This window comes from Argopecten irradians, chromosome 12 (assembly GCF_041381155.1).
Source record: "Argopecten irradians isolate NY chromosome 12, Ai_NY, whole genome shotgun sequence".
Taxonomy (NCBI): domain Eukaryota; kingdom Metazoa; phylum Mollusca; class Bivalvia; order Pectinida; family Pectinidae; genus Argopecten; species Argopecten irradians.
The window spans coordinates 32,961,788-32,988,562 of record NC_091145.1 but is presented as its reverse complement, the minus strand read 5'-3'; the positions used below and the strand labels follow the sequence as shown (position 1 = coordinate 32,988,562).

General features: G+C 36.4%; 2 protein-coding genes across 2 annotated transcripts; both read right to left on the bottom strand.

The window, feature by feature from the left end:
• Positions 1-9: 9 nt before the first annotated feature.
• Positions 10-1,701, bottom strand: LOC138305067 (micronuclear linker histone polyprotein-like). Its single transcript, XM_069245470.1, has one exon. The coding sequence runs from the start codon at positions 1,699-1,701 to the stop codon at positions 10-12; it is 1,692 nt and encodes a 563-aa protein (XP_069101571.1).
• Positions 1,569-22,813, bottom strand: LOC138304649 (protein TASOR-like). The gene is made up of 12 exons (XM_069244830.1): positions 22,495-22,813; positions 17,024-17,172; positions 14,237-14,411; positions 13,405-13,496; positions 10,510-10,647; positions 9,580-9,701; positions 8,972-9,151; positions 8,276-8,477; positions 7,658-7,730; positions 5,105-5,176; positions 3,207-3,486; positions 1,569-1,781 (listed from the first exon to the last, which is right to left on the bottom strand). Exons 1-12 carry the CDS (start codon positions 22,745-22,747, stop codon positions 1,706-1,708), a joined length of 1,812 nt encoding a protein of 603 aa, XP_069100931.1. The 5' UTR covers positions 22,748-22,813; the 3' UTR covers positions 1,569-1,705.
• Positions 22,814-26,775: the final 3,962 nt, after the last annotated feature.

Sequence of the window (26,775 nt, the reverse complement as noted above, 5' to 3'; positions counted from 1 at the left end):
GGTCTATTGTCATGGAAAGTTGAATCTAGAGATTTTAAATACTAACCGTTTTCCTCCCTTGTTGACACCAAGTGGCTCTTTCTTCACTAAGGATTTTGTTGGCTTGATCTTAAAGGAAAGTTTCTTTTCGCTGTTTTGTGGCTTTTCATCAATAACACCAACAGTTTTTTTTGGAGCTGTCGCATTTGCTTTACTCCACAAATTAGACTTTTCGTCTCGGACAGTATAATCTAGTTTGGCCTTCTTTGGAGCACTGTTCATTTGTTCTTCACCAACCCCATGGGTATTTTCTATTTCGCTGGAACTGTAGGCGCGAGCACGTACCTTGTTGGACGGGTTTTTCACATTTGAATCTTCCAGGTGAGGCGATTTCTGTGTCAGTGATTTGTCGGTCATCAGTGGCAGCGATTTGTCCACTATCACAGGAGCGCTTTTCTTACTAGACGTAGCTGTCGGTTTGGATGATTTCTTAAGATCACCTTTTTGCTGTAGTTTTAATGACTCCTCATACTTTTCTGCAAAAGTTTTAAGTTTATCACATCCTTTATCACCAGACTCTGTCTTTTTAGAGGGTTTGTGTGTATCTAGTTTTGACCCTGTTTTTCCTATATTCTTTGAACCAGATGGCTGATACTTTGAATTTAGACCACTTTGTGAGCTAGTGCTGGATGACCTTGACCTACTTTTAACAGACATCTGTTCCTTGGCCTTGTCTTGTTCTGAAGTTTTGTTTGCTACAGTTTTACTATGACCACTTTGTAAGCTAGTGCTAGATGACCTTGACCTACTTTTAGTAGACATCTGTTCCTTGACCTTCTCATGTTCAATAGTTTTTCCTATATTTCTTTCCTCCTCAGCTTTACTTTGACCACTTTGTGAACAACTGCTGCTCCTTGACCTGTAACCAAATTTACTAGAAATCTGTCCCTTGACCTCTTGGATTCTCCCATGATCAGTTCTTTTAGATAAACTTACTTCTGTTTGGCGAGGTTTCTTGTTGTTAGCACTGTCGACTTGTTTCTGACTACTGTTTTTCACTTTAATTTCTGTCACAGATATACACTTTCCAGGCTGTACTGTTTTTTGTTCTTGATTTTTGGAGCTTTTATGTCTTGTAGAGTCACTATGAACACATGTTTCTTTTAACTTTTTCGAATTGACTTGGTCTGTTTTTGAAATTTTCAGTTTATCTGTGCCCGTCTTCAAGTCTTTTTTCTCTAGTTTATTTTTAGATGGTAACGCCCTCACAGAGAATGTTTGCCTTTGCTTTGATTCCATTCCAATCTTTCCTTTGGGTATCTGGTTCTTGGCACACACAGCGCTATTTAGTAACTGAAGCATTGCCTCAGCTTCCTGTTTTTTCAACTCTTTATTCTTCTCTGTCTTTTTTTCTGTAATTTTATCAAGTCGTTTATTCAGAAGTTCTTTCATGACTGTCACCTCCTCTATGCAGTTGCCATCAGGTAATGGTTTGTTAGGACTACCCTTGATACTGCCTTCAGTGTCCATGGACTCATCTGTCGGTACAGCAAGTTGTCTAACAATCCGATTCACCTCTGTATCGGACATTTCAGACTCGCTGTCAGAACTCATACTAAAATGGCAGTTTGACTGCTTTGTAGAAGTTTGAGTCTTGTTCCGAACCCGCTGAGCTAACATTTCTTCCAGTCTCTTTGCTTGCTTTTGGAATTCAGTCTTCATCTGGTCAGAAAACAGTAGACTGGTTTTTGGGGGGTACTTGGAAAAGTGCCGTGGGGATTCGAATCTTGTTCCTTCTAATTCTGAGGAAGAAAATTAAATAAAATAAATAACCACCTACACATTTCATTTCAAACATATTAAAAACTTCTATCTCCAATTATATCCATATGATTTTGAAAATATTTTTAGACAGTAATGAGGAAAATTTAACTTAACTGAAAAATAAGTTTTGAGCATGGACACTCAAATTTTTTTGCTTTAGAATGGTAATTTTGTGTGTGTCTAATCTTTAAAAAAACATCATTTTCAACTTCATAACATTATACAACTAAAATAGATCATTTCCTATTAATGTTAATTATATTAATATCAAAAATTCAGTTTGACAAACACTTGCGAGCAAACTGTAAATTTCACAATCAGAAGCCTACCGGTACATTATACACATTGATAATCAAACTAATTTCAAATTCAAATTATTAACATTTTCTCAAATCATTTCAAATACAAAATCCTAAATTGACAAAAAAATATGCTATACAAATACTGGAATCACTTCTTTTGTATCTTTCTTTTTCCTTTTGTGAAGAAAGTCAACTGTGAATACAATATGATGACAATCATGCCCACATACCTTATTCGACCAAATAAGCACCCCTCCCCTTATCGAGGACTTCATTTCACTTACATTGACTTAAATGCAGACTGAAACTTGGTATGAAAACCCTGAAGATTTCTCTGTCTCAAATTGATTTCTTTTGTAAATTTGTGAATGCCTACTCTGAGCATTAATTAAGCACCCCTTCTTTTCCATTTTCTTTAATGCCCAGGGTGCATATTGGGTTGAATATGGTAAATTTACAGTACAGATGGTTATAGCAAGTAAACAATCACCATATCTTGGAGAAGGAGGAGGAGTCTGAAGCTTTGGAGGAGGTTGGGTAGGATGTTGTGGACTAGAGGTAAGTGGCCCCTTTAATACTGGGCTTTTCTCTCCTTCTAAGACAGGATGAATTGGCACTGGGGAGATGAAACCATGCCTTGGATCTCTCACATGCTGATCTCTAGGACTTCTTGGGTAGTCGGTACTGAACCGTGGATCTCTTGGACTATCATGTGGATCTTTGTGGACTCCACTCAGATGTACAGGCCTTGATATAGGCGGACAGTACTGTAGAGGCTGTGACGGAGACAGCGGATGGGTTATGGGACTTGTGATTGGACTATACGGACAGACCATGTCCCTGGTGGACGGTGCAATATGAGGACTCTGTGGTGTTTGTCCCTGCAAGGGCACGGTTGGTGGCGGTGGAGGGGTTGATGGGGGAGGGGGAGGAGGGATTAAGACCCAGTGATTAAGTGGAGATAAGGGAGGATGAATTGGTGACCGTAACCCTTGGATTGGAGAGGTGGGTGCTATCACCGGAGGTGCATGTGGGGAGAGAGGCAGGCTGGGATAGAAAGCTGGAATGTTGAGTGGAGGTGGGGGAGAAGAAACTTCCCACCTTTTTGGCGGAGATGCTCCTACCACTGGCGACACTCTTGGTGCTGCCCTCATTCCTTTTGTTGGGGAGGGAGGAGGGGGCATCACGCAGACAGAACTAGGGTATGTGTGACTGGGACTAGCGAGAGTAGAATGTTTAGTGCTGTCTGACAGGTGTGGTGAAGACTGTGAGGGCGGGAGACTGATGTGCAGAGGGATTGTCTTGTCTCTATGAGGATCTTGGCTGGGTGGTAAGGTGGTTGGTGCAACTGGCTGGACTAATGGATCTGTCTGAACAGCCCCTGCAACAATAAAGACAAATGTTATCAGAAGGAAATGGAAAAGATAGAGACTATAACTGTTAATACGAGGGTTTCTAGATCCGGAAATGATGAGGTTAAAGTATATTATCAGTCGATTAGTTCTTGATCCATGTCGTTTTGGGATCTCAAAACCCCCGTATTACTATTAATATAACCAAATGCTTAGAAAAAAATCTGACATCAAATCTATTATAAACAATGAAAATATCAGTGTGACATTTAGATGACTTGCACAGTATATATTCTGTCACCTTCATCAGACAAATGACGAGGCAGCATAAGAGCACGCATCAAACATAAAATTTCCACTGGTTGTGTCACAATATGACAATATCATTACAAAACCCTTAATTTCCCACTTTTATTAAAACACTCAAACATACTAAAAAATGACATAACTTTAAATCTATTTAAAAAATTCCTGTGACGTCATTCATTGTGTTAAACGGATGTATACCGGTTTCACTATTCAATGATGGTCATGATGTTAGGTAGTTACAATCCAACAGTATTATTACCCTTGTCAAATATCAAACAGTTCCAATTTAGTGATTAATATGCATGATTTTTAAGCATTGAGAACAATAAAAGACTTATTTTACTGTGGTAGACCTGTAAGCAAAATATACAATACTCCTACATGTACATATAGATCTTGTGGACAAAAAAAAAACCTTTTGCAAAAAAAAAAAAAAAAAAAAAACCCAAATAATTAACAGTTAATAAATATTCCTTTGTCCCGTTCTTTGACTCTCGTGTAATTTGTTTGTTATGTGTAAATGATTCTTCAAGAACAATGAACACTTCGTACAAATCCAAAGTGTTTTTTGTTTGGAGTATCAATGATTTCAATATGATGTCTCGTTAGAATTTAATATAATCCAGGTTTTAGAATCGTTACACAATTTCCTTAGTGTCTGCATAACACGTCATGTCTCCTTAAGTGGGTTGTGAAGGTGTCAAATTAGAACAATATCCAATTTTAGAGTTTTCTTTTGAAACTCTTCTTTAAAGGTGTGTTTTGTTCTCCATCATGAATTGGATTCCAAGAACACTTTTCTCTTTGAAATTTATAATTTTATCATCATAAATATTACTGAAAATACAGTATTTCAATGTTTAAGAAAATATTCTTTTGATATCCACAAGAAAGAAAAATCATGGAAACTTTTTTTGATCGTTGTGTGTAACTAATGACTGATTGTTACAATAAACTGCAAGTTAAATCCATTCAGATTCGATGATTATGGAACTATGATATGACAAATGGAATGCACATGTAACTATATATTTTAAAACCGTGCCTGTATGTATTCATCAGATCATAGAATAAACATGATTTACTTGTGTAACCAATTAAGTTCTATTCAACTATCCAACAGTTGGATAGCTGAATTGTTACAATGTTTGGTGGGGTTCAAAAGGGGAATGGACATTTTTTAAGTTGGATAAACCACGAGTTGGTGTAGAATAGGCCAGAGAAAACACCTTTTCTCGGGCATTTGGCCTTCGAGTGGTGTGTTTTCTCTGGCCAATTCTACACCGACTCGTGGTTTATCCTAAACTTAGACTTGTGATTTACTTTTTTTTTACCTACCATGTTTTCTTGTTGTCCGTGAGAGAAATATACTATACAATATCACAGGATACTGGTGTGGCTTGGTTAACCCTGCAAAAGATTGTCAATATATTATACATCACACGTTTTCATTCTCACCATCCTTACCAATCAGACGATTAGCAATATTTGATCATGTCTAAATTTCACTACATGTAAATTAACTCTTATCAATGTTTAATTTGAAGATAACAATTTCAATGTTTCAGACACCATTAATGATGCAATGTTGGAAAGTGCAATTTATGGAAATCACAGAGCCGAACCCTTTCAGAAAGCTTAAGTGTGCAGCAATATTGCTGCAATATAGCAGCTATATTGCGGCACACTGATCTGTGTGCAGCAAGTTACTGCAGCAATTGAGCAGGTTAGTGCGGCTAGCCGCACCATTCTGGCACTATTGCCGCACAAATATTTTGTTGCAGCTATATTGCGGCTTTAGTGAAAGAAACTTTTCTTTAAAAACCTGTGTGTGCAGGAATAGTGCCGCAAAATGTACTAGAAGCATCCTAGACAGCAAACTTTAGGAAGGTTGTGGCAATATTGCTGCTATATTGCGGCAGTACAACAAAGAATTATGGGTACTCCCATAATCCTTTGCAAAGGTTGAAATCATTTGATCTTCAATTCAAACATTGATTCAAGAGGTTGTGGTGTGTATGAAGGACAGAGGTAATAGAAAACTTCTTCCATTGGATTTGTGATAAGTTACAAGTGGATGTAGTCTGATAGTGTTTTAGATTTGATAAGGTTTGTTGGTGAAATTTAAGCAATATAATTGTTTTTATTGGTTTATAGTCATTTTACGTCACAAACACTTAAATGTGCATGTGTCTATAGCTTTATCTACTTCATGTGTCCTGGAACAATAGTTTCATCACCAAATGAATTGAAAAGGTCATTGCCTTATGCACTTGTGATTTTTCAAACTTTTCTATTTATACCTTTGTACTTATTTAAATATAAACCAGGAAGCTAACAGCTATGGTGCCACAAATATGTGCGGCTTTGTTGCGGCAAATGTGTGTGTTGCTTTGGTGCGGCAAGTGTGTGGCAAATGTGTGCGGCAAACTCATTTGCATATGAAAAGTATGTATTGCAGCAATATTGCTGCAACTATGTGCGGCTTTATTGCGGCAAGTGTGTGCTGCTTTGGTGCGGCAAGTGTGTGCAGCTATGGTGCGGCAAGTGTGTGCAGCAAACACATTTGCATACGAAAAGTATGTATTGCAGCAAAATTGCTGCAACTGTGTGCTAGATGCCTTTATTATCTGTAAAGGGAATTTCCAGTTTATTTTTTATTCATATATTCACTCTTACCTTGTCCCAAACCCCAACTTGAGAAGAAAGAATCTTTTTATTTCCATAACAGATACAGTCAAACCTCAATGATTCGAACACCGATGAATCAAATTTCTCACTGTATCGAACTTTTTGTCTGGGCCCAAATTTCTTCACTATATAACATTTCTAACTAACCCATGTATGAATCGAAGTTTTATGAATCGAACTTCTTGATATATCGAACTTTTTTCATGGACCATTTGTTATAGAATCATAGGTAACTGACACTCGATGATTCGAATAAAAATTTACCTGTACAGATCAGGTGTTCGCCGATGCCCCGCGGCATGCTGTCACACCTAGCTGTCTCGCGACGGCCCTTTGCCGGACAATAGGGATTATGACAGCTTGTGTTGCTTGCTTGATATCATCAAGATAATTTAATATCACTGATCAGGCCGATACCCGATGCTTTGTTTTTACAAGCTGCGTTATCAAATCATTAGTTCAGCAAAGATACAGTTAGTCGTTTTTGATGTTCGCCGCCGCCATTGGTAGCGGTTTGTAAAATTTATGGAACAGTAAATAGCGAGCCACCTTATTAGTAACTCATACTCAAAACTGTTACATTGCAAAACTTTGGCATAAATACTGGAGCAAATCGATCATTCTAAATTGAAGTACTTTGTAGGTGTTGAAGCGCTTTCGGTTCCTCCTTTTTAGTTTGGTTTTTACAATGTGTTTTCGTTTTTATATTCATACCGTAATATTAACCATCGCTTAAATAGTCACCAAACAAACACATGTACATGGGTTAGGCCTAGTACACGTAAGTCTTGATTATAATATACATATGTATTGCTAAGGATAGCAATACATGTGATTAATTGCATACTTCGTTTTTATATTGTTTTGCTTGTGGTAAATACAATGATTATAAGGTTTACGGAATGGAGACGACATGTACACAACTACCACAGTTGGTCATGGTAAAAAAACATCGGTCTAATTTCAACCACGAATAATTTGAAGTCTCTGTATTTCGAATTTTTCTGACGGTCCCTTGAACTTCGATACATTGAGGTTTGACTGTATACTGTTTTTGGTCACCTGATGATATTGGAAGGTGGCTCAAATCACTTGAACTGTTATTACACAATGTATTAGGAGGCCTTATTTATTATAGTGGGGAGTAATCAATTTTTGTTCAATGATAACATCAGTCCTGTAGTTTTGGAGCATACTGACCAAGCTGGAATGTGAGTTCACTAGCAGTGAGAAGCAGCAATACTACATCCTTCTCCAGTTTTCTGATGGCAACCTATAAATACATGGAAAGGGTATTCTCAATCATTATTACAAGACAACAACTTATTACAACAGGTATTGAGCTTGAGCTGAGAACTTTGTCCCCCTTCTCATCCAAACCTTATTACAGATGATAAGACTCAAATAATGAATGACAAAGACGGAATTTTGTAAGTTTGACAAAGAAGGAATTTTGTAAGTTTTATATCCTTCTCTGTAAGTATTTTTTGTATGTCAATATAAAGTGAAAATTGACTGAACATACCTATTGGTATCAATGATGTAGATACTAATTCGTAGAGATAAATGTTTGTGAATGTAATTTGATTGGGAAATTCATGAAAGTAAATTGGTTTACAGTACTCAGCTTATCTACGAGTGTTAATGATGAATAATTTTTTAATTTATCACATAGTAGTATAATTCTGAATAGGAGCATAGCGCAATTGACTTCCATTTACCTCTGTTAAAGAATGATATATGTGATGCATATTTAATAGACAACCATTTACATCTAAAGGTGGACTTGGATCTTGATTCCAATTGTTGAAGACTTACACAGTTGTGTTTTCCTAGATAGTTCATGACCTTTTGGAAGTGTGACTTTCCCTCGGGTTTGACAGGGTGAAGCTCACACACATTTACATAGTAACCATTACAGAAGCCTTCCTGCTGTCTGCTGATGGAGGTTACCTTCTGGAGGTATTTCTTCCTCGCCTGGGCGATGGGCATCTTGTGTGTAATATTGATTCCCTTACCACTGTTCAATTAGAGCACATATTATGATTACTATCACTGTTATTTTTTTTACTTCTTGGCTCAAATTAATGTAATAGACTATTAAGCAATTGGTAAGCTGACATATTTCTTCTACCATAACTAGACATTTTAGAGTGTAAGATTTGCCCAATACATGTTAAAGCTGCTAGTCATTAGATATCTTTTACAAAGTTATGAAGCTTTTTCATTCCAAACAAATTGCAAAAGGCTTATTAAGTTGTCGCTGAATAATCATTCATTAGTTGTATCTTATCATTCAGCATTCAAATCAATTCCTGCCTAAAACCTTTTGTGGCTCAACCATAATTTCATCAAATACAGGCTTATTTTTTTAAGTTTTAAATTTTGTCATGACCATGGATAAAAAGCCAACACAAAAATAATAGCAGAAATCAAGAACAACAATTTTATATAGTAGGTGGAATAGAGTCCGGCTGTGGAAATACTGATTTGATGATGCTACTGGTGACTTACATTCTGGAAGGCTTTGAAGGTCCAGCTTTTGAAACCATTTCAACTGAGCATGCATATAACCCTTTAACTGTAAGATGGCCACTCCAAACTACGAACTTCTGCTCTGAACTCTTGTCTTTGGCTTGAGTAGAAGACTGAATTGCTTTCACAGAAAGTGGTGACCTCACTAAAAATTTGGGGCTAAAACAAAGAATTTCGCATTTCAGTAATTCATCAAATTTTCTGGAATGGTTTTCAGCTCCTGAAGTTTTAACAACAATGTCGTTGAGAACAATGCAGTTATTCTTGTCAATATTTGGCAGTTTGAGTTACGGTTTGATTAGTTTTAAAGTCCTATCAATCGCCAGAGTGATTTAAGGTATGGATGGTGGTGGAAAGCCAGAAAATCCACCAACCAGCAGCCAGTACCTGGCAACTGTGCAAAAAGTTACACTTGGACTCCAAAACCAGTTGCACATTTTTGATTAAATTGATGTATTTTGTGGTTAGCTTACCAACAGTTGACTTATATTATTGACTAAAGATTATTTCATAAGATTGAGGTGTCAAATTAAAAATATATATTTTTCAGTATCAGATATAACGATGATAAAATTGATGTATTTTACCTGCTTATATCAGGTGATTTAACATCCTTAATCTCCTTATAGGTGAACCTGACCACTGCTACTGGGCAAACGTTTCGTGGTACATCTTGGACATTTTCTTCTCCATACTCATACAGGTACAACTATAGGAAATTGAGATACAAATTAACAATACATTTTAACAGTTTCTATTAATTAATTATCATCAGTTTTAAACTCACAAGCAATAATTGACTGAAGACAATCTTCTAATTATCAATTCCATAATCAAACATATTTCACATTCCAATATTTTTATATTCAAACTTGTTATAGAAAGATGAACCTGCCGTATGAAGTAGTATTTCTTTGTTTCATTTAATGTTCATGTACCTGTATTAACTATCAAGACTTTTTAAAATGTGGTTTAGCACAAAATAAAAAAGTTTCATGACAAAGATTCGGGACAGTGTAAAACCAACACAAGTGTTCCGACTAAAATTTGTCCAAAATTACAATGATATCAACGATTCAAGAAACAGTTCAAAGTTCACAATTAAGATGATGGTATTTGGTAGGATGTATTCTTTAATAGTCTTTTAAAAGTTTTAAAACAAAAGTTGAACAATTTATTCGCACACAAAATATGAATATCATCTTCTCATGATTTGACTGTTTCCTGCTCTTATTGATATAGTTCTCTTAACACTACTCCCCATATATCCTTTTTATGCACAGAGAATCCATTCTAATTACATAAGGGCATCCCATTTTCTGTGAGGACACCATTAATGGAACACCCAGCACAAACCAGGCTGATCATTTTTGCTTTAAACACCTTAAATTTTCATGTGAAAACTGTTTTTTATTTATACATACATGTACATCGATTATTTATGAACTTTTTTTTAATTTTTTATTTTTATTTTAGTTTAACTTACCTGAGTGGATTTGCATTTTAGTCTAACTTACCTGAGTGGATTCATACAAATCTCGCTGGTTCAGTGAACCAAGGTCATTGCCAGTAGTAGAAGACACATGACAGTCATGGTTTGGTGTTGGTTCTAAACAACTTCCATTCCTATTCTCCATAACTGATTTAATCTTTCCCTGGTTACAAAATACATAACACCAGATAGGACAATATTCAAAATTCAAAGCGTAAATTGTAAAACAAACTTATGGCTGTTCCAGCAAAACATATATGGCACCCAGAGAAGGCACTTTAAAAAATAGTATGTGCCATGGTGGGTTCAAAATAAAATCACTTCTGTGCCAGGGTGGCGTTTCAATAAATCCCTTCTGTGGGTGGGTCTATCTGAAGCATTTGTAACCTTTTGAAATAAATGCAATTTTAAGTTTTATAATGTTGCTCAGTCATCCTGACTACAAAAATACAAAAATAAATATTGAAAAAAATGTTAATTTCTGACAATATTTAATGTGTTGTTCATCTTCAATACAAAACAATTATTATATTTTCTTAGTATTTTGATATAATAATGATAGACTATTTATCTAAAACATATTATATTCATTCAAACTTGACAATGGTACAAAGAAACAACAGATTAGTTTTGGCAAAATAACAGATCTTTATTTAAATTCACTGGTATTAAGTCGAGGAAAAAGTTGCAATTCACAAGCTTAAGTGTGAATGTTCAGATGTCTACTTTTGCATTATGCTTGCGAAACACTTCAGTATGTATAGAAGATTTTACGCTGGTTCTACAAGGATTGTACCCTTATACAAATTTAGTAGTAGATGCAGCATAACAAACAAAAGTTCACTGCACCATATACGTTGCAATTTTGTCCTAGGACTCTTTGGTGATGCTAGAAATCAAAATGTGTAAATCCAAATACTACAAATCGGAGTGAAATAAAAAATTAAATCGCTTCTATGCCATGGTCTTGTTCACAAAACAAGAGGCCCAGAGGGCCTGTATCGCTCACCTGGTTTTTTGTTAGTAATTATCACAAGACTCTGACAATCAGAAAAATAAGCAAAATTGACTCACAAAGTTTAATTTTGAATCACAACCATACAATGATGCTATTGATACCATACAAATATGCTATCCAATACATAGGTTCAGAGACAAAGTAATTTATATGAAAGTAGTAGCCTAATTGACCTTTTTGACCTCGCATCTATTGCCGTCTAAGGCCCCTAGGGTCAGCCCTATCATTTGTACAATTTCAAATCCCAACCCTATAAGGATGCTACCATTGCATTATAAGTGCTCTTCCATTCTTAGTTGCAGAGAAGTCGTTTTATATGGAAGAAGCTAAATTAATCCCTTTTGGCCCCACCTTTCAGGCCCCCGGGGGGTCAGCCCCATCATTTGCAAAATTTTGAATCCAAACCCTATAAGGATGTAACCATTACATTATGAGCGTAATCCCATGTTAAGTTGCAGAAAAAAAGTCATTTATATGGAAAATGACCACTTTTGACCCCGCCCCTCAGGCCCCCGGGGGTCAGCCCTATCATTTGCACAATTTGGAATCCCCATCCAATAAGGATGCTACCATTGCATTATGGGTGCTATACCATGCTTAGTTGCAGAGAAGAAGTCATTTATATGGAAATAGCCAAATTGACCCCTTTTGACCCCGCCCCTCAGGCCCCTGGGAGGTCAGCTCCATCATTTGTACAATTTTGAATCCCCATCCTATAAGGATGCTACCATTGCATTAAGGGTACTATCCTATGCTTGGTTTCAGAGAAGAAGTCGTTTATATGGAAATAGCCAAATTGACCCCTTTTGACCCCGCCCTTTAGGCCCCCCGGGGGTCAGCCCCATCATTTGTACAATTTTGAATCCCCACCCTATAACGATACTACCATTGCATTATGAGTGCTATCTCTTGCTTAGTTTCAGAGAAGAAGTCGGTTTATGGAAATAGCCAAATTGACCCCATTTGACCCCGTCCCTCAGGCCCCCAAGGGGTCAGCCCCATCATTTGTACAATTTTGAATCCCCACCCTATAAGGATGCTACCATTGCATTATGGGTGCTATCCCATGCTTGGTTTCAGAGAAGAAGTCGTTTATATGGAAATAGCCAAATTGACCCCTTTTGGCCCCGCCCCTCAGGCCCCCAGGGGATCAGCCCCATCATTTGTACAATTTTCAGTTAGTAGCCCATAAGGATGCTACCAGCCAAATTTTGTTGAAATCCGACCAGCGGTTATGGAGAAGAAGTCGATTGTTGACGGACGCCGGACGCCGGACGCCGGACACCGGACACCGGACGCTGCGGTATCCCATAAGCTCACCTCGGTCCTTTGGACCAGGTGAGCTAAAAATAGATATGTGTGTGGGTCAACAAAATTGAAAATCACTTCTATCGGTGGGTCTCCCAATTTCAAAGTGCCTTCCCCCCCTACCATATATGTTTAACTGGAACAGCCCTTATATTTTTATAGCTTAATAGGAATAGAATAGCCTTTTATATACAGGTACAGGTTTTTTCGTCATGCCTGAAGAAAATTTCTGTGTATGTAACAACCAATTAATTCCTATTTTTCTATATATAGCAATAGTCTAAACTGGATGTTACCATGATTAGGATATTTGGCCAGTCTAGCCAGATTGTATAAACTAACAAGAAAAAATGCTATAAAATTACATTGAAAAACATAGGGACCCAGAGCATTCAAGAACCAGATATACTGTACATTTACAGCAAATAAAAAATATGGAAATAACAAAGTGATATGTGCTCATAATGAAGTTGGAAGTATATGCCTTACTTCCACCTGTCTAATGCCAATGTTTCTCAATAAAGAATTTAATATCATACAAATCAGCCTTCAAATTGACCAGGCAGTTTAGTTATCTAGATGTAAAAGGAATACCTTCATGACCTTGAAGACAATAATATGTCCTGTGTATCCAGAATGTAATCCAACAGGTTTCAAAATGTCTGCATGCTTACACAGATGCACACCTGAAATTGTACGAGACAAAAATACTTAAATAGACAAATTGTAACCTGACTATCTATTCTGAAAACACAATGTACGATTACAGGTCTTTAAGTGTTTGCTGTCTCTTGAACAGAGCAATATGCATTTTATTTGATTAAAATAAAAAGTATTGTCATTACAGTTGTTTATAATCAAATCATGACAAATCCAAAACAGCTGTAATCCATTTAATTTCACATCAATTTCATTTCAAAACATTTTTGATGCTATTAGTTTTTGACAAATTATTTTGCAATATCTTAAAGATAAAGAGCATAAATGATATTCATCATCTGAACAATAATTGGTGTTTAATCATGTATATATATGTTTAATTAGTACATAAAATAATATATTTTGCTTTTGGTGCATGCGCAATCAGTACTTCATTCCATATAGGATATAGTGCCACGGAATTGTTATGGGATGAAATTAAGTATTTTTTATATTTTAAACTTTAAGTAAAATTAGAAGCTCGAACTTTTCAATGATGGTAATGGTGTAAAGAAAGTAACTTTTATAACTGAAGAAAAATACTAAATCGTCTGCTGCTGTTTTTGATAGTAAAAAAATACAATTTGTCAGCGGTGGAGCATCTTTAACGCATGCTACATGTGTGAAAATTTAATTAGCACTCCATAATATGTTGGTTTACAGTAGTTAATTTGTAACAATTATGCTTGTGAATAACATCTGAGATTATATCTCTATGTATACATACCCATCTTTGGATGCCCCAAACACGAGTCTACACTGTTCCCAATATGAAGACCCTCTTTACAGATTTTGTTGATCTCTTCTTCATTCTCCATGTCCATACATAGAAAAGCAAAGCTATCTGATAACTCCTTCTCCACATATCCATACCCACGCAGTTCTCTCCTCTTTTCCATGTACTGAAAACAATTTTTTTGATTCTTTGAGCTATTGATTTTTCATGTAGTCAAAGATAACAATACAAAATGTCAACCTATTTATGTTTCGCTTTATGTTAAATGTTGCAATTTAGATCAAATAGCTGAAAGCACCTCATGATTAATTGATTATCATGATTTCATTTTAATGTGCATACTTCCAATACATGTAGTGTCAGTCTGCAGCATAAAGCAAATTAACTGCACTCAGGGCTCAAATATATAAAGCAAGTGCCATAAAGGATTTGTACTTGCTAAAATATCTTTTTACTTATGATTGAATATCTATTCAAATTACAATTTTGTTATATATATAAAATCATATGATGATGTAAGGTGTATTTATAAGTAATAGTATATCAACATTATAGCAGTCTGTGATGTTATTTTTTTTTCTCTGCTGGTCATTTGGAATAGTAAACCCCGAAGTTTTACTAGCCTGACTATTTAATTACTAGTCCAAATTAAATATACATCCGTTTTGCTTCAGCACTTCAGTCATGATCAGATAATTTTGACCCAAATTAGTCTGGATGTATTCCTGAACACAAATTATCGTAAATTGATGAATCCATACTGAAACAATTTCATTGTCCCTGATAAAAACAACATACTAAAATAAGTTAGTGCATATTTTGATCACTTGCTATTCTAGCATATCTACTTTAAACAAAAGGCCCAGAGGGTCTTAATCGCTCAACTGGTTTGTAATGCCAAATAATTTTCTGAATACAGGTTAATTGTTCTTTCCTGAAGGAAATTGAGTATTTACCTCTTCTTTCCCTATTGGGCACCACTCCTGCCCCAAGGGGGTCAGAGCCAAAATGTATACAATCTCTTCTCCCTAAGATGTTTTTGGCCAATTTTGGAAACAATCCTTGCTGAATTCTGGGACTAGTAGCAATTTATAGGATTTACCTCAATTTCCTCTATTGGGCCCAGCCCCTCCTGCCCCGGGGGTTGAGAGCCATAATGTATACAAACTCTGTTCCCCTTTCCCCAAGGATGTTCCTGGTCAAATTAAGTGTCAATCCATGCAGAAATCTATGACTGGTAGTGATTTAAAGGATTTACCTCTATTCCCCCCTCCTTCCCCCAGGGGGGGCAGAGCCAAAATGTATACTAACTCTGTTCCTCTTCCCCCTAGGATGTTTCTGGCCAATTTTGGAATCCATCCTTGCTTAATTCTAGGACTAGTAGCAATTTATAGGATTTATCTCTTATTCCCCTATTGCGTCCATCCCCTCCTGCCCCCAGGGGGTCAGAGCCATAATGTATACAAACTCTGTTCCCCTTTCCCAAAGGATGTTTCTGGCCAAATTTGGTTTTAATCCATGCAAAACTCTAGGACTAGTAGCGATTTATAGGATTTACCTCTTTTTCCCCTATTGGGGCCCCAACCCTTCTGCCCCAGGGGGTCAGAGCCAAAATGTATACAAACTCTGTTCCTCTTCCCAAAAGAATGTTTCTGGCCAAATTTGGTTTCAATCCATGCAGAACTCTAGGACTAATAGCAATTTATAAAATTTTTCTTTATTTCCCCTATTGGGCCCTGCCCCTCCTGCCCGTGGGGGTCAGAGCCAAAATGTATACAAACTCTGTTCCCCTTCCCCCAAGTGTTACTGGGCAAATTCAAAAAAAGCCTTCCAGGATTTAAAGGATTTACCTCTATTCCCCCCTCCTTCCCCCAGGGGGGGCAGAGCCAAAATGTATACTAACCTCTGTTCCTCTTCCCCCTAGGATGTTTCTGGCCAATTTTGGAATCCATCCTTGCTTAATTCTAGGACTAGTAGCAATTTATAGGATTTATCTCTTATTCCCCTATTGCGTCCATCCCCTCCTGCCCCCAGGGGGTCAGAGCCAAAATTTATTCAAACTCTGTTCCCCTTTCCCAAAGGATGTTTCTGGCCAAATTTGGTTTTAATCCATGCAAAACTCTAGGACTAGTAGCGATTTATAGGATTTACCTCTTTTTCCCCTATTGGGGCCCCAACCCTTCTGCCCCCAGGGGGTCAGAGCCAAAATGTATACAAACTCTGTTCCTCTTCCCAAAAGAATGTTTCTGGCCAAATTTGGTTTCAATCCATGCAGAACTCTAGGACTAATAGCAATTTATAAAATTTTTCTTTATTTCCCCTATTGGGCCCTGCCCCTCCTGCCCGTGGGGGTCAGAGCCAAAATGTATACAAACTCTGTTCCCCTTCCCCCAAGGATGTTACTGGGCAAATTGGTCTCAATCCATGCAGAACTCTAGGACAAGTAGCAATTTAAAGGAAATGTTGACAAACGGACGACGGACGCTGCGCCATGACATAAGCTCACCGTGTCAGGTGAGCTAAAAAGCAAGTAAAACAGCCTAAAAGTCGAGTCCTGGCACTGTGGCCAATTTTTTTTTCAAAATTTGATTCAAAATAGAATGAAGCTAATTTTCATACAAAAAAGAATGCAATTATTCTTTATTTTTTCCCCGCATTGTTACCTTTATACTGGATTAAACTTAAATATATTTAATATCCAGATTTTTTTATATTACTTATTTACTTGTAAAAAAGAAAGAGTTAGTGTATTTATTATGAGAAAAAACTGTAACTCACAGCGTCTGTCAGATATGGATTCTGAACCAGCTGGACCTGGTCATAATTAAATCTAGCACACGACTGTGGCTGTCGGTAACTTTTGGTGATGGCAGGCAGGACCTCATGTTGGAAATCCCTCGAACTCATCTTTACATCCAGCAGGACATCTGGGAAAATATAAATAATCACAATGAAATTAATAAGTTCTAGTTTATAAAGAACAAAATCACTGATGTAGGAGTGAACATTGGCAATGGTGAGATAACTAATAAAACCGATCAGACTGAGCCAAAATATATATTGTTAGGGACTTCACAAGGTAAGATCAACCTGCTTTAAAATAGTGCTAGAACGGGTAACCGGATAACCAGTTCACGGTTTGGTTTGAGCTTGTATCTGGTTAGCATTTTAGCCCTCCGTAACCGCCATATTTATTCCATACAGCAAAAATACTCCTCAAAGTAATGAAATTCCTGTAATATGCTTCCAAAAGCGCAATTTTGAAATGAAATGAAAAGTGTTACGACAATAGTGTTGTTATCGAAAACTGGGTTGTCACTAAAACGCTTAGGTTCAGTGTTTTTCCTGCTTATATACTTTGGGCCGAATTTCTGTCCAGTTCCGAATTGTATTTCTTGTATTTTTTCCCTAAATCTATGTCTAAATTTCCCAAATTAGTGACACACATTTTGTGTTACAAATTAAAACAAAAAAATCTGGAAATTCCAAGTCATATTTAGTATACATGTACATCTTAGACTGGTTCTTAAGGAAGCATACTTATTTCTACTTAATACCTTTTCAAAAATTTCCATAAACACAGTTAATTTTTTTCCCAAATTCCTACTTTATCGCTCAAATATTCCCAATTTTCACTATTAAAAAAGTGGCAATTTCCCAAAATACTCAGGAAGATCACTGAGGTTTCACTTGGCTTCTATGCAAGCGTTCCAGTGAGTGTGATGTGCGCAAGTGCCGTGTGTAAAAGAAAACATGTGAAGGTAGGCAGACTTTGACATTGTAAGTGTTTACAACAATTTCCAATCACCATCATGTTTAATTAAAAACAAACAAAATATACATAATTCAAAGCAATAATTCTTTGTTTCATATAATTGTTTCTTGAAAGATGTGAGCGATTGTTATGAAATCAAGACAGAGTATGACGAATTTATGGCATTGATGTACAACTGTAATGTTACTTACAAACAAGAGATCCCAGAGGGATCTTGGCGCCCACCAAAGAATGATCTATGTCTGACAACAGAAAGATGGATCTTTTCCCTGCTTTTCAAACTTTTACTACATACTATATATGAACCTTGAGAAAGATCTTTTCAGTACTTTCTGAGATATGTAGCAGTAACAAACTTCAATTATCAAAATTCAAGATAGCTACCTGTCGATCATCTTGCTGACCGATCTGTCCCAAAATGCAATATGCATAACTAGGGTCGTAGGGGAACCTACATATAAAATTTGAGAAAGATTCCTTCAGTACTTTCTGGGAAATAGTGTTAACAAACTTTAACTATCAAAATCCAAGATGGCCGCCAGTCGGCTATCTTGTTGACCGATCACTCCCAAAATGCAATATGCACAACTAGGGTTCAAGGGGAACATGCATATGAAATTTGAGAGAGATCCCTTCAGTACTTTCTGAGAAATAGCGGTAACAAACTTTAACTATCAAAATCCAAGATGGCCGTCAGTCGGTCGGCCATCTTGTTGACTGATTGGTCCCAAAATGCAATATGCACAACTAGGGCCCTAGGGGAACCTATATATGAAATTTGAGAAAGATCCCTTCAGTACTTTCTGGGAAATAGCGGTAACAAACTTTAACTATCAAAATCCAAGATGGCCGCCGGTCGGCCATCATTGTTGACCGATTGGTCCCAAAATGCAATATGCACAACTAGGGCCCTAGGAGAACCAACATATGATATTTGAGAAAGATCCCTTAAGTACTTTCTGAGAAATAGCGGTAACAAACTTTAACTATCAAAATCCAAGATGGCCGCCAGTCGGCCATCTTGTTGACCGATCTGTCCCAAAATGCAATATGCACAACTAGGGCCCTAGGAGAACCAACATATGAAATTTGAGAAAGATCCCTTCAAAACTTTCTGAGAAATAGCGGTAACAAACTTTAACTATCAAAATCCAAGATGGCCGCCAGTCGACCATTTTGTTGACCGATCTGTCCCAAAATGCAATATGCACAACTAGGGCCCTAGGAGAACCAACATATGAAATTTGAGAAAGATCCCTTCAAAACTTTCTGAGAAATAGCGGTAACAAACTTTAACTATCAAAATCCAAGATGGCCGCCAGTCGGCCATCTTGTTGACCGATTGGTCCCAAAATGCAATATGCACAACTAGGGCCCTAGGAGAACCAACATATGAAATTTGAGAAAGATCCCATTCAAAACTTTCTGAGAAATAGCGGTAACAAACTTTAACTATCAAAATCCAAGATGGCCGCCAGTCGGCCATCTTGTTGACCGATTGGTCCCAAAATGCAATATGCACAACTAGGGCCCTAGGGGAACCTACATGTTAAATTTGAGACAGATCCCTTAAGTACTTTCTGAGAAATAGCGGTAACAAACTTTAACTATCAAAATCCAAGATGGCCGCCAGTCGGCCATCTTGTTGACCGATCTGTCCCAAAATGCAATATGCACAACTAGGGCCCTAGGGGAACCTACATGTGAAATTTGAGAAAGATCCCTTCAAAACTTTCTGAGAAATAGCGGTAACAAACTTTAACTATCAAAATCCAAGATGGCCGCCAGTCGGCCATCTTGTTGACCGATTGGTCCCAAAATGCAATATGCACAACTAGGGCCCTAGGGGAACCTACATGTGAAATTTGAGAAAGCTCCCTTCTGTACTTTCTGAGAAATAGCGGTAACAAGAATTGTTAACGGACGGACGGACGGACGGAAGGACGGACGGACGGACGGACGGACGGAAGGACGGACGGACGACGGACCACGGACGAAAGGCGATTTGAATAGCCCACCATCTGATGATGGTGGGCTAAAAATGTATACAGCTACGGTTATCCAGTTACGGTTCTGTTAATCTGATCTGGTTAACCGGTTGGCATTTTTACTAACCGTTCCAGCACTACTTTAAAATGTAGCAATAGTGGATTAAGTGGTTCAATATGAGGTACTACCCAGTACTTTTTGTCAGCTAAAGTGAGATGTGGAATACATGGCACAGAAGGCGAAAAACTAATGAAAGTGAATCTGAAGCTACACTACATCATATTAATTATAATTATATGCCATTAAAACGTACATACAGACACACATTTAATGTAGACGTGACTGACTACTTTGGTAGAACTACTATCCCAAAGCTGTCAATAAAACTACACCATGTGCTCAATGCAACCCAATACCAACCCCCATCTCCAAGTGTTTTTGCCAGCTATTTTGGGAAAAAGACCCTAATCAGAAATTTGGGAAAATATCATCGGTGTTTTTCAAAATTTGGGAACATATCATAAGCATCATTTAAATTGAATTCTCTTCACAATTTCAATGAAATAACATCAAAGTAGGGAAATAAAAATAACAAAGAAGGCTTCCCTCTCCAAGTGTCAATGATATTTTGATATTCCTTAACTTCTACAAGATATTAATTTTATTGATGTCGTGTAAAATGGGGTTTTAATTCATTTTGATTGTGATCGGGACTGAATCTGGGAAAATACATTTTTTTATACATCTATAGAATCATTTCTTTATGAACTCTATTGACGAAAATGCCAATAAATGAAATGTTTCGTCGAGCGTCAGCAGTCCAAAGAACAGTTAAAATCGACTGTTAAAATGTGCTGTTGAACCGGAGTGACGTCACACCTACAATTTGTGACGTCAATGCATTGTTTTGAGTCAACGGGTATAACAAAATAAGACTGGGTTTTTGGGGCAACAGATTATTTGTTGCCCTCAATCCCAGTCAACAACTGTATACTGTTTTTCAATTGGGAAAGGGTCCTTCTACCAGACTCTACAAGGCCTACTAGGGCCTTGAAAAAACCCTGAGACTATCATGAGCACTCACAAATTGTAGTGGTTTGTTGTGAAATGATACACATAGAGTTACTAAAGTCCAACCCGGTTATTATGAATTCCCAGGAATCCTTGAAATCCTTTCGTATTATGCGGGATTCGTACTAAGTTGGTTAGGATTTGTACAACAAATACAGAAAACAAAACACGAGATTTAAGTCATGGATATACCATTGTTTCTTATATATATAAGGATATAATATTTTTTCCAGAACAGCTTTTAATTTTTGAAATTGGAATATAAAACGAGATTGACAATTTTGTAGAGACAGCAAAGCTATTAGCTTACTGTGGATACTCAGTAATTTTTCAGTGTATATTGGGAAATTTTTTTTCGGACACAAACTTGGAATTTTTAATCGTGAAAAGAGGGGTTTTAGGAAAAGTTCCATTACTGAACATGGTGTTATAGGTAATTAAATATTGTAAAACTGTGTTATTTGATGTTATATGATGGACCTGTATTGTATCAACAAAACAATCTTTTATCAGGACAGGTTTTTTTTGTCTCAGCAGTTTTATTTGGGAATTATTCATTGTAATTGGGAAAAATATAGGGGGGTTTAGCATTGGTCGTTTTCCGACCCCAGTTATATAAGGAGAATCACTGATACTACACTCATCGTCACCTTAACAAACTAATTAAAATTAACAACATATTAAATTTCATAATGTGAGTGTTTTTATATCTCCTGCAATTGTCCTAATTACCAGGGGTCAGTTGACTATCACTGCGCCAGACAGCAAAACAGCAAAATGAATCTTCACTGTTAATTCATTTAGATTATGGAGGGGATCTTGCATTCATTTGGTGTTATAATCTCATCTTAGGCCATGATCATATAGATTTTCTTAAGTTGATGTTGTTTTTAATAACCTTTATAGATTCTTGACTCTTGTTTCAGAAAGGTAATGAACTAAGATCAGAAACTTACAGATGCTAGTTTGAAGGCATAAAATCGAAACTGTCAAAAAAGTTTTTAAATTCATTTTCCCCAAAATATCCTGTATCAATGTGACCTGCTTACAAAGTCTTAGCTCTGAGTATAAGTTGCGCTCATCATTCTCGCTTTCCCTCCAAAACAGAAACATAAATAGAACAATTTAGCAGTGGAGTTAATTGTATTTTAAAATAACAATGACTTTCAGATAAATGGGAGTGGTGCTTTAACTACTATAAAAATGACTTCGATTTAGGCCTAATGCCCTAAGATCAAATTCTTAAATTTAGAATAGAACCTATGTCATTCACTCATTCTCAGCGTCAACACCATCACTTGTGATCACAGCATCAGTATCTAAACATGGAATCTGTCAAAATATCAACTGAGAATATTGACAGATATTGAAGTTTTTGTGTTTACGATCCACACTTTAAAATAAATCAAAATACCAGTTTTATGTCTTTTCTTCTTAGGAATAACAAACGAGGACGGACGGTCTTCTCTCGTCCCCGATGCTTTTTGCATCGATGTTTCCTTCCCGCCATCTTGCTTGTCAACAATCACACAAGACTGTGTTTTTTCTTCTTCCCTGTGTTTTTCGGCGCTGACATCATTCAATTTCAATGGGGATCCGTTCAAAATATCTGTATGTGGTTGGACAGATTCTGTTGTTGCATTAAATCTGTCAAACAAGTTATCCATAATCTTTGTTTTTTCGTTTCCGTGTCTTCATGTCTCCGTCTGTTTCGAGATTACACGTGAGCTCGAGGCACGCGAAATAGCCCTTTTCCATTGGTTAAAACTAACCGAAGGGGAATAACTCTATCTGTTAAAAAACTAAAAATCGCCGTCTCTAACACTTTTCACACCACTCTGTAACAATCATAACGTAGCGAGGATATTTCTTACGTTGATAAGCGTTTAAATTGCCACCCCTTCAATAGAGCTAAAGGTAATTCCATAATTTCTTTAGAATATTTAGACATATACCAGTCTACAGTACTGTACAGTTCTAATTAGTAACAGTACTGCAGAGAACACATTAGTTTTTCTTAATTAATTGTTACAAAACTTTTTGACGCTTGCTTTCATGAAATGACATGTAGCCTAGCAATATTTTGTAACACAAGAAGACTGACATTGAGTGTCAAACTTGACCCAGCAGTTACTCGTGCCGATGTTTGAGGTAAAACTATAAAACGAATGATCCAGATTCCAGATACACTTATTCAGAGTCATAAAATATATTTTCTGCCTTATATGTTCAACAAAATTACCATTAAATGTTAAAATAAAGTGACAAAACGTATCATTTCACACATTAATGCTTAATATTCTATTTACCACGAAACTAGTAATTAAAAGAATTACAGCAATACAAATACTGGCGCAGCACTTGCATGATGATGTAAGTTTAAGCAAAAAATGGTAAAACTTTGGCTTTCCTCACACTGAAAAAAGGCACATTTTAAAAATGGCCGCCAAATGGGTCATTTTCTTAAAATTCCTGTATATTGAAAATCTTCTAAAAATAAGAATAGAAATGTATTTTCACAAAAAATGCAACTGACAAACTGGCAACTTGCTATGAACAGAGATAGAATTTATTTGAAAATCTCATATTATATTACCACCACGCGATGTTTATACACTGTATATTTCAATTAAAAAATATTTTAAAAAAAATATTAATTATGTAATACCTGTGGCCTAATGGAAAAGGCGTTGGCCTCCGAAGCCGAAGAATGAGGGTTCCAGTCCCTTCAGGGTCGGATAAAAAATATTGATAAGCCTGCCGATTGTTGGAGACTTTAATTTTACACTCATACAAGCATAGAAATATGAAGTCTCTTGATAATAGCAAACACATTAGTCATCAGAACAGGTATATGCATGCTATATATGTTATTTTATCAATATTTGATATTACTTTCCATTATCCACCATCAGTGTTTTGTTGATTTAAAATGTTTAATATTCTTATACGTGCAGAGGACGTAGATGACTTAAAAGATCCCGGTACGTATATGGAGAAAGAGATTTAATTGAATCTGCACTTTCACAACAATGTTGTATGTATAATTTGTGGTAATGTATGAGATATATACAGATCGTGAAATTTGAAGAAAGACAATGCAGTTAAATGTAGAATTCCATGCCACCAGGGACACCATCTGTTGTAGAATCATATAGGTCTGAATTAATCAATGATTCCTTTCAAAATATATGGTAAATTAGGAACATATATGTTTCTGGTAAAACTAGTAAAATATGTTTCGTTTCTTTACAAGAAAATTAAGTATTCATAATATAACATAACCAAGAGCTATGTAAGAATACATAGGATAAAAAAAACCAAAAGATAAACATAATAATAATAAAAATCATAATCACCATTGGTCATCAACAAAGTCTGTTACTGGCCACAGGTGTCCTGTACTTATGTGTGACCGTCGACTCCGGTAGTTGGAGACAAAATGATACAGATAAAGTTCATAGGTCACAGCGTGACGTCTGTTTGATGGAGGGACGTACAACGTACCTGTCAAAATCTATTGTTTGATGATTGATAGTGTTAACTCGATCCCCCACCATCTCCCCAAGTCCCCCACCCCTCCACAACTCACACCTTAGATACCCTCACCCCAGGGGTTTTTTCACCTTGACCACCCGACCTAGGTAACAGAGGTCACGGCTAAAGCTGTCACTAATTTTACAAATTCATGTACAGTATGTCAGGACTGCCACAGTTTTAAATCACGTGTATTGTGACTCCCCATGCCTCTGTAGCTTTAAATCGTTTTGTAATTATAATGAGGGATACGAAATGGTTTGACTCTTTTTTTCATCAATACTTATTCATAAAACCCAACACATTTATAATATCTTGGCAACTGTATATAGCCCAGATATTTGTAGGACAAAAGAAATATTTGAAATATAAACTTATTTTAAAATGAAAATAATTTTTCATTATGTAAAACTATTTATTTTTTTAATTATTTTTTTTTTAAATGAAGGGGCTTTTGTCCTTTTTTCCATTAGTATGGAGGGCTTTTGTCCAAGGAGCTTTTGTCCTAAGGGGCTTTTGTCCTAAGGGGCTTTTGTCCGTTCCCCGTAAAGAGACTTTTGCACATAACATGTTATACCGTATATATGTTTAAAACAACTTTATATTTCATGTATTTTGACAAATTTAGAGTTTGGTTTTCACACTTGTATTACAGATGTGTCATATTTCTTTCATCTCGTCCTTGGAATATATCCCGAAGAGTTGACCCCACTCACAGGGACCTGGCACGACTTTTTTTACACTAACAGTATACATATATATATATTATAGATACTATTACTAGTATATATATATATATACTATTGGTTAAAAATTTTCGTGCCAGGTCCCTGTGACCCCACTAGTAAGAACCCATGTTCTTACTAGTAAGAACATGCATAGCTCTAGATCTTATTAACTCACGTGACAGCCCATTTTCCAGTCAATGTTGTTACAATGTAGCAAAATACGAGAATTAAACATTGTACACTATATACATGGGTACCTGGAAAAAGGCTATCCCGTGAAAAGAAATAACAAGCAGACAATTTAATTAGTGGTTTCAAATGCATTTGATTTTACATGAACACACAACAAACATATAGAATTAAACAGATGATATGGATCGTTTAGTTTCAAAATTGTTTGTAGAGTACAACATTATCTAAGTGTGTCTAATTTATATCATCGTAGTTAATAAATTACTTAATGCAATCAACAAATATCTTTATAAATATCAAAATATCCAGAAAGCTTGAAAATGTTTTCCTTACATGCTAAGGATGGGTCCATGTTCGTCATATCGTTGTATATTCCCTCTCTTTAACGTCTGGGTATCAAAATCTACTCGATCGAGACACCGTGCCTCTTGCCTATACATATTGATGCTTTCCAGCAAAATTTCAAAGTCTTTCGTAGTTTCTTATTTCACGACCGATTCTGGTAAACCGTCCCAGACTTTACCGACCACATTCACTATCCTTGTTGTTGGTGGTATTGGTGTCTAATTGTTTTATCACCTTTACTATCACTGTTTATATATTTCACTAAATAAACTTCTATGTGATGTTACATGAACGATGTAGACGTAATACTTTTGGTGTATACATGTATATACTACATGTATCTCGTCGATACTTTTTCCTCTTGTGATAAAGTAAATTAAGGTTTTGAGTTAACTCTATACATCATGTACAAGAAAATATTATCATATGTCATCATTTTAACATGCAAAACTATCATGGACCTGTTTAATCCACTGTCACGCTCTCGGTGGCCATAATTACAGGAGTGAGTAGTAGTAATGTATCACAGGGGAGGTATAATAAACAGAAATCAGAGTTACCGGATTCTGAATACATTGTACGTCTACTACAATACTAAAAGTGTCTAGAAATACAGGGACAGAAATCATGATTTTCAGTATTTATTTGGATTTTATACTGCCACATTGTATATATAGTGACATATCAAAAGCTGTGTCTTAGAAAGATTCGGTTTCCTGGATTGTTGGAACCGTTCCGGGACAAGTTGCTTTGGAGGGGATTCGGCAGGGAATAACATTGCATCCACATTGTTTCAACTAGGCGTAACTTAAAGATCATTGTAAATGTATCTATTACATATAATTTGAGAGTTTGTTTGTTAGTAAAGTTCAACTTCCGTTAATTTAGATATT

Excerpts from the sequence above, each read along its gene's own strand:
- LOC138305067 (XM_069245470.1), bottom strand. The coding sequence starts at position 1,701 with ATGAAGACTGAATTCCAAAAGCAAGCAAAGAGACTGGAAGAAATGTTA.
- LOC138304649 (XM_069244830.1), bottom strand. The coding sequence starts at position 22,747 with ATGGATAACTTGTTTGACAGATTTAATGCAACAACAGAATCTGTCCAA. Across the intron at positions 13,497-14,236 it reads TTTGGGGCATCCAAAGATGG|GTGTGCATCTGTGTAAGCAT; the intron begins GTATGTATACAT and ends GTACAATTTCAG. Across the intron at positions 3,487-5,104 it reads ACGGACAACAAGAAAACATG|GGGCTGTTCAGACAGATCCA; the intron begins GTAGGTAAAAAA and ends TTATTGTTGCAG.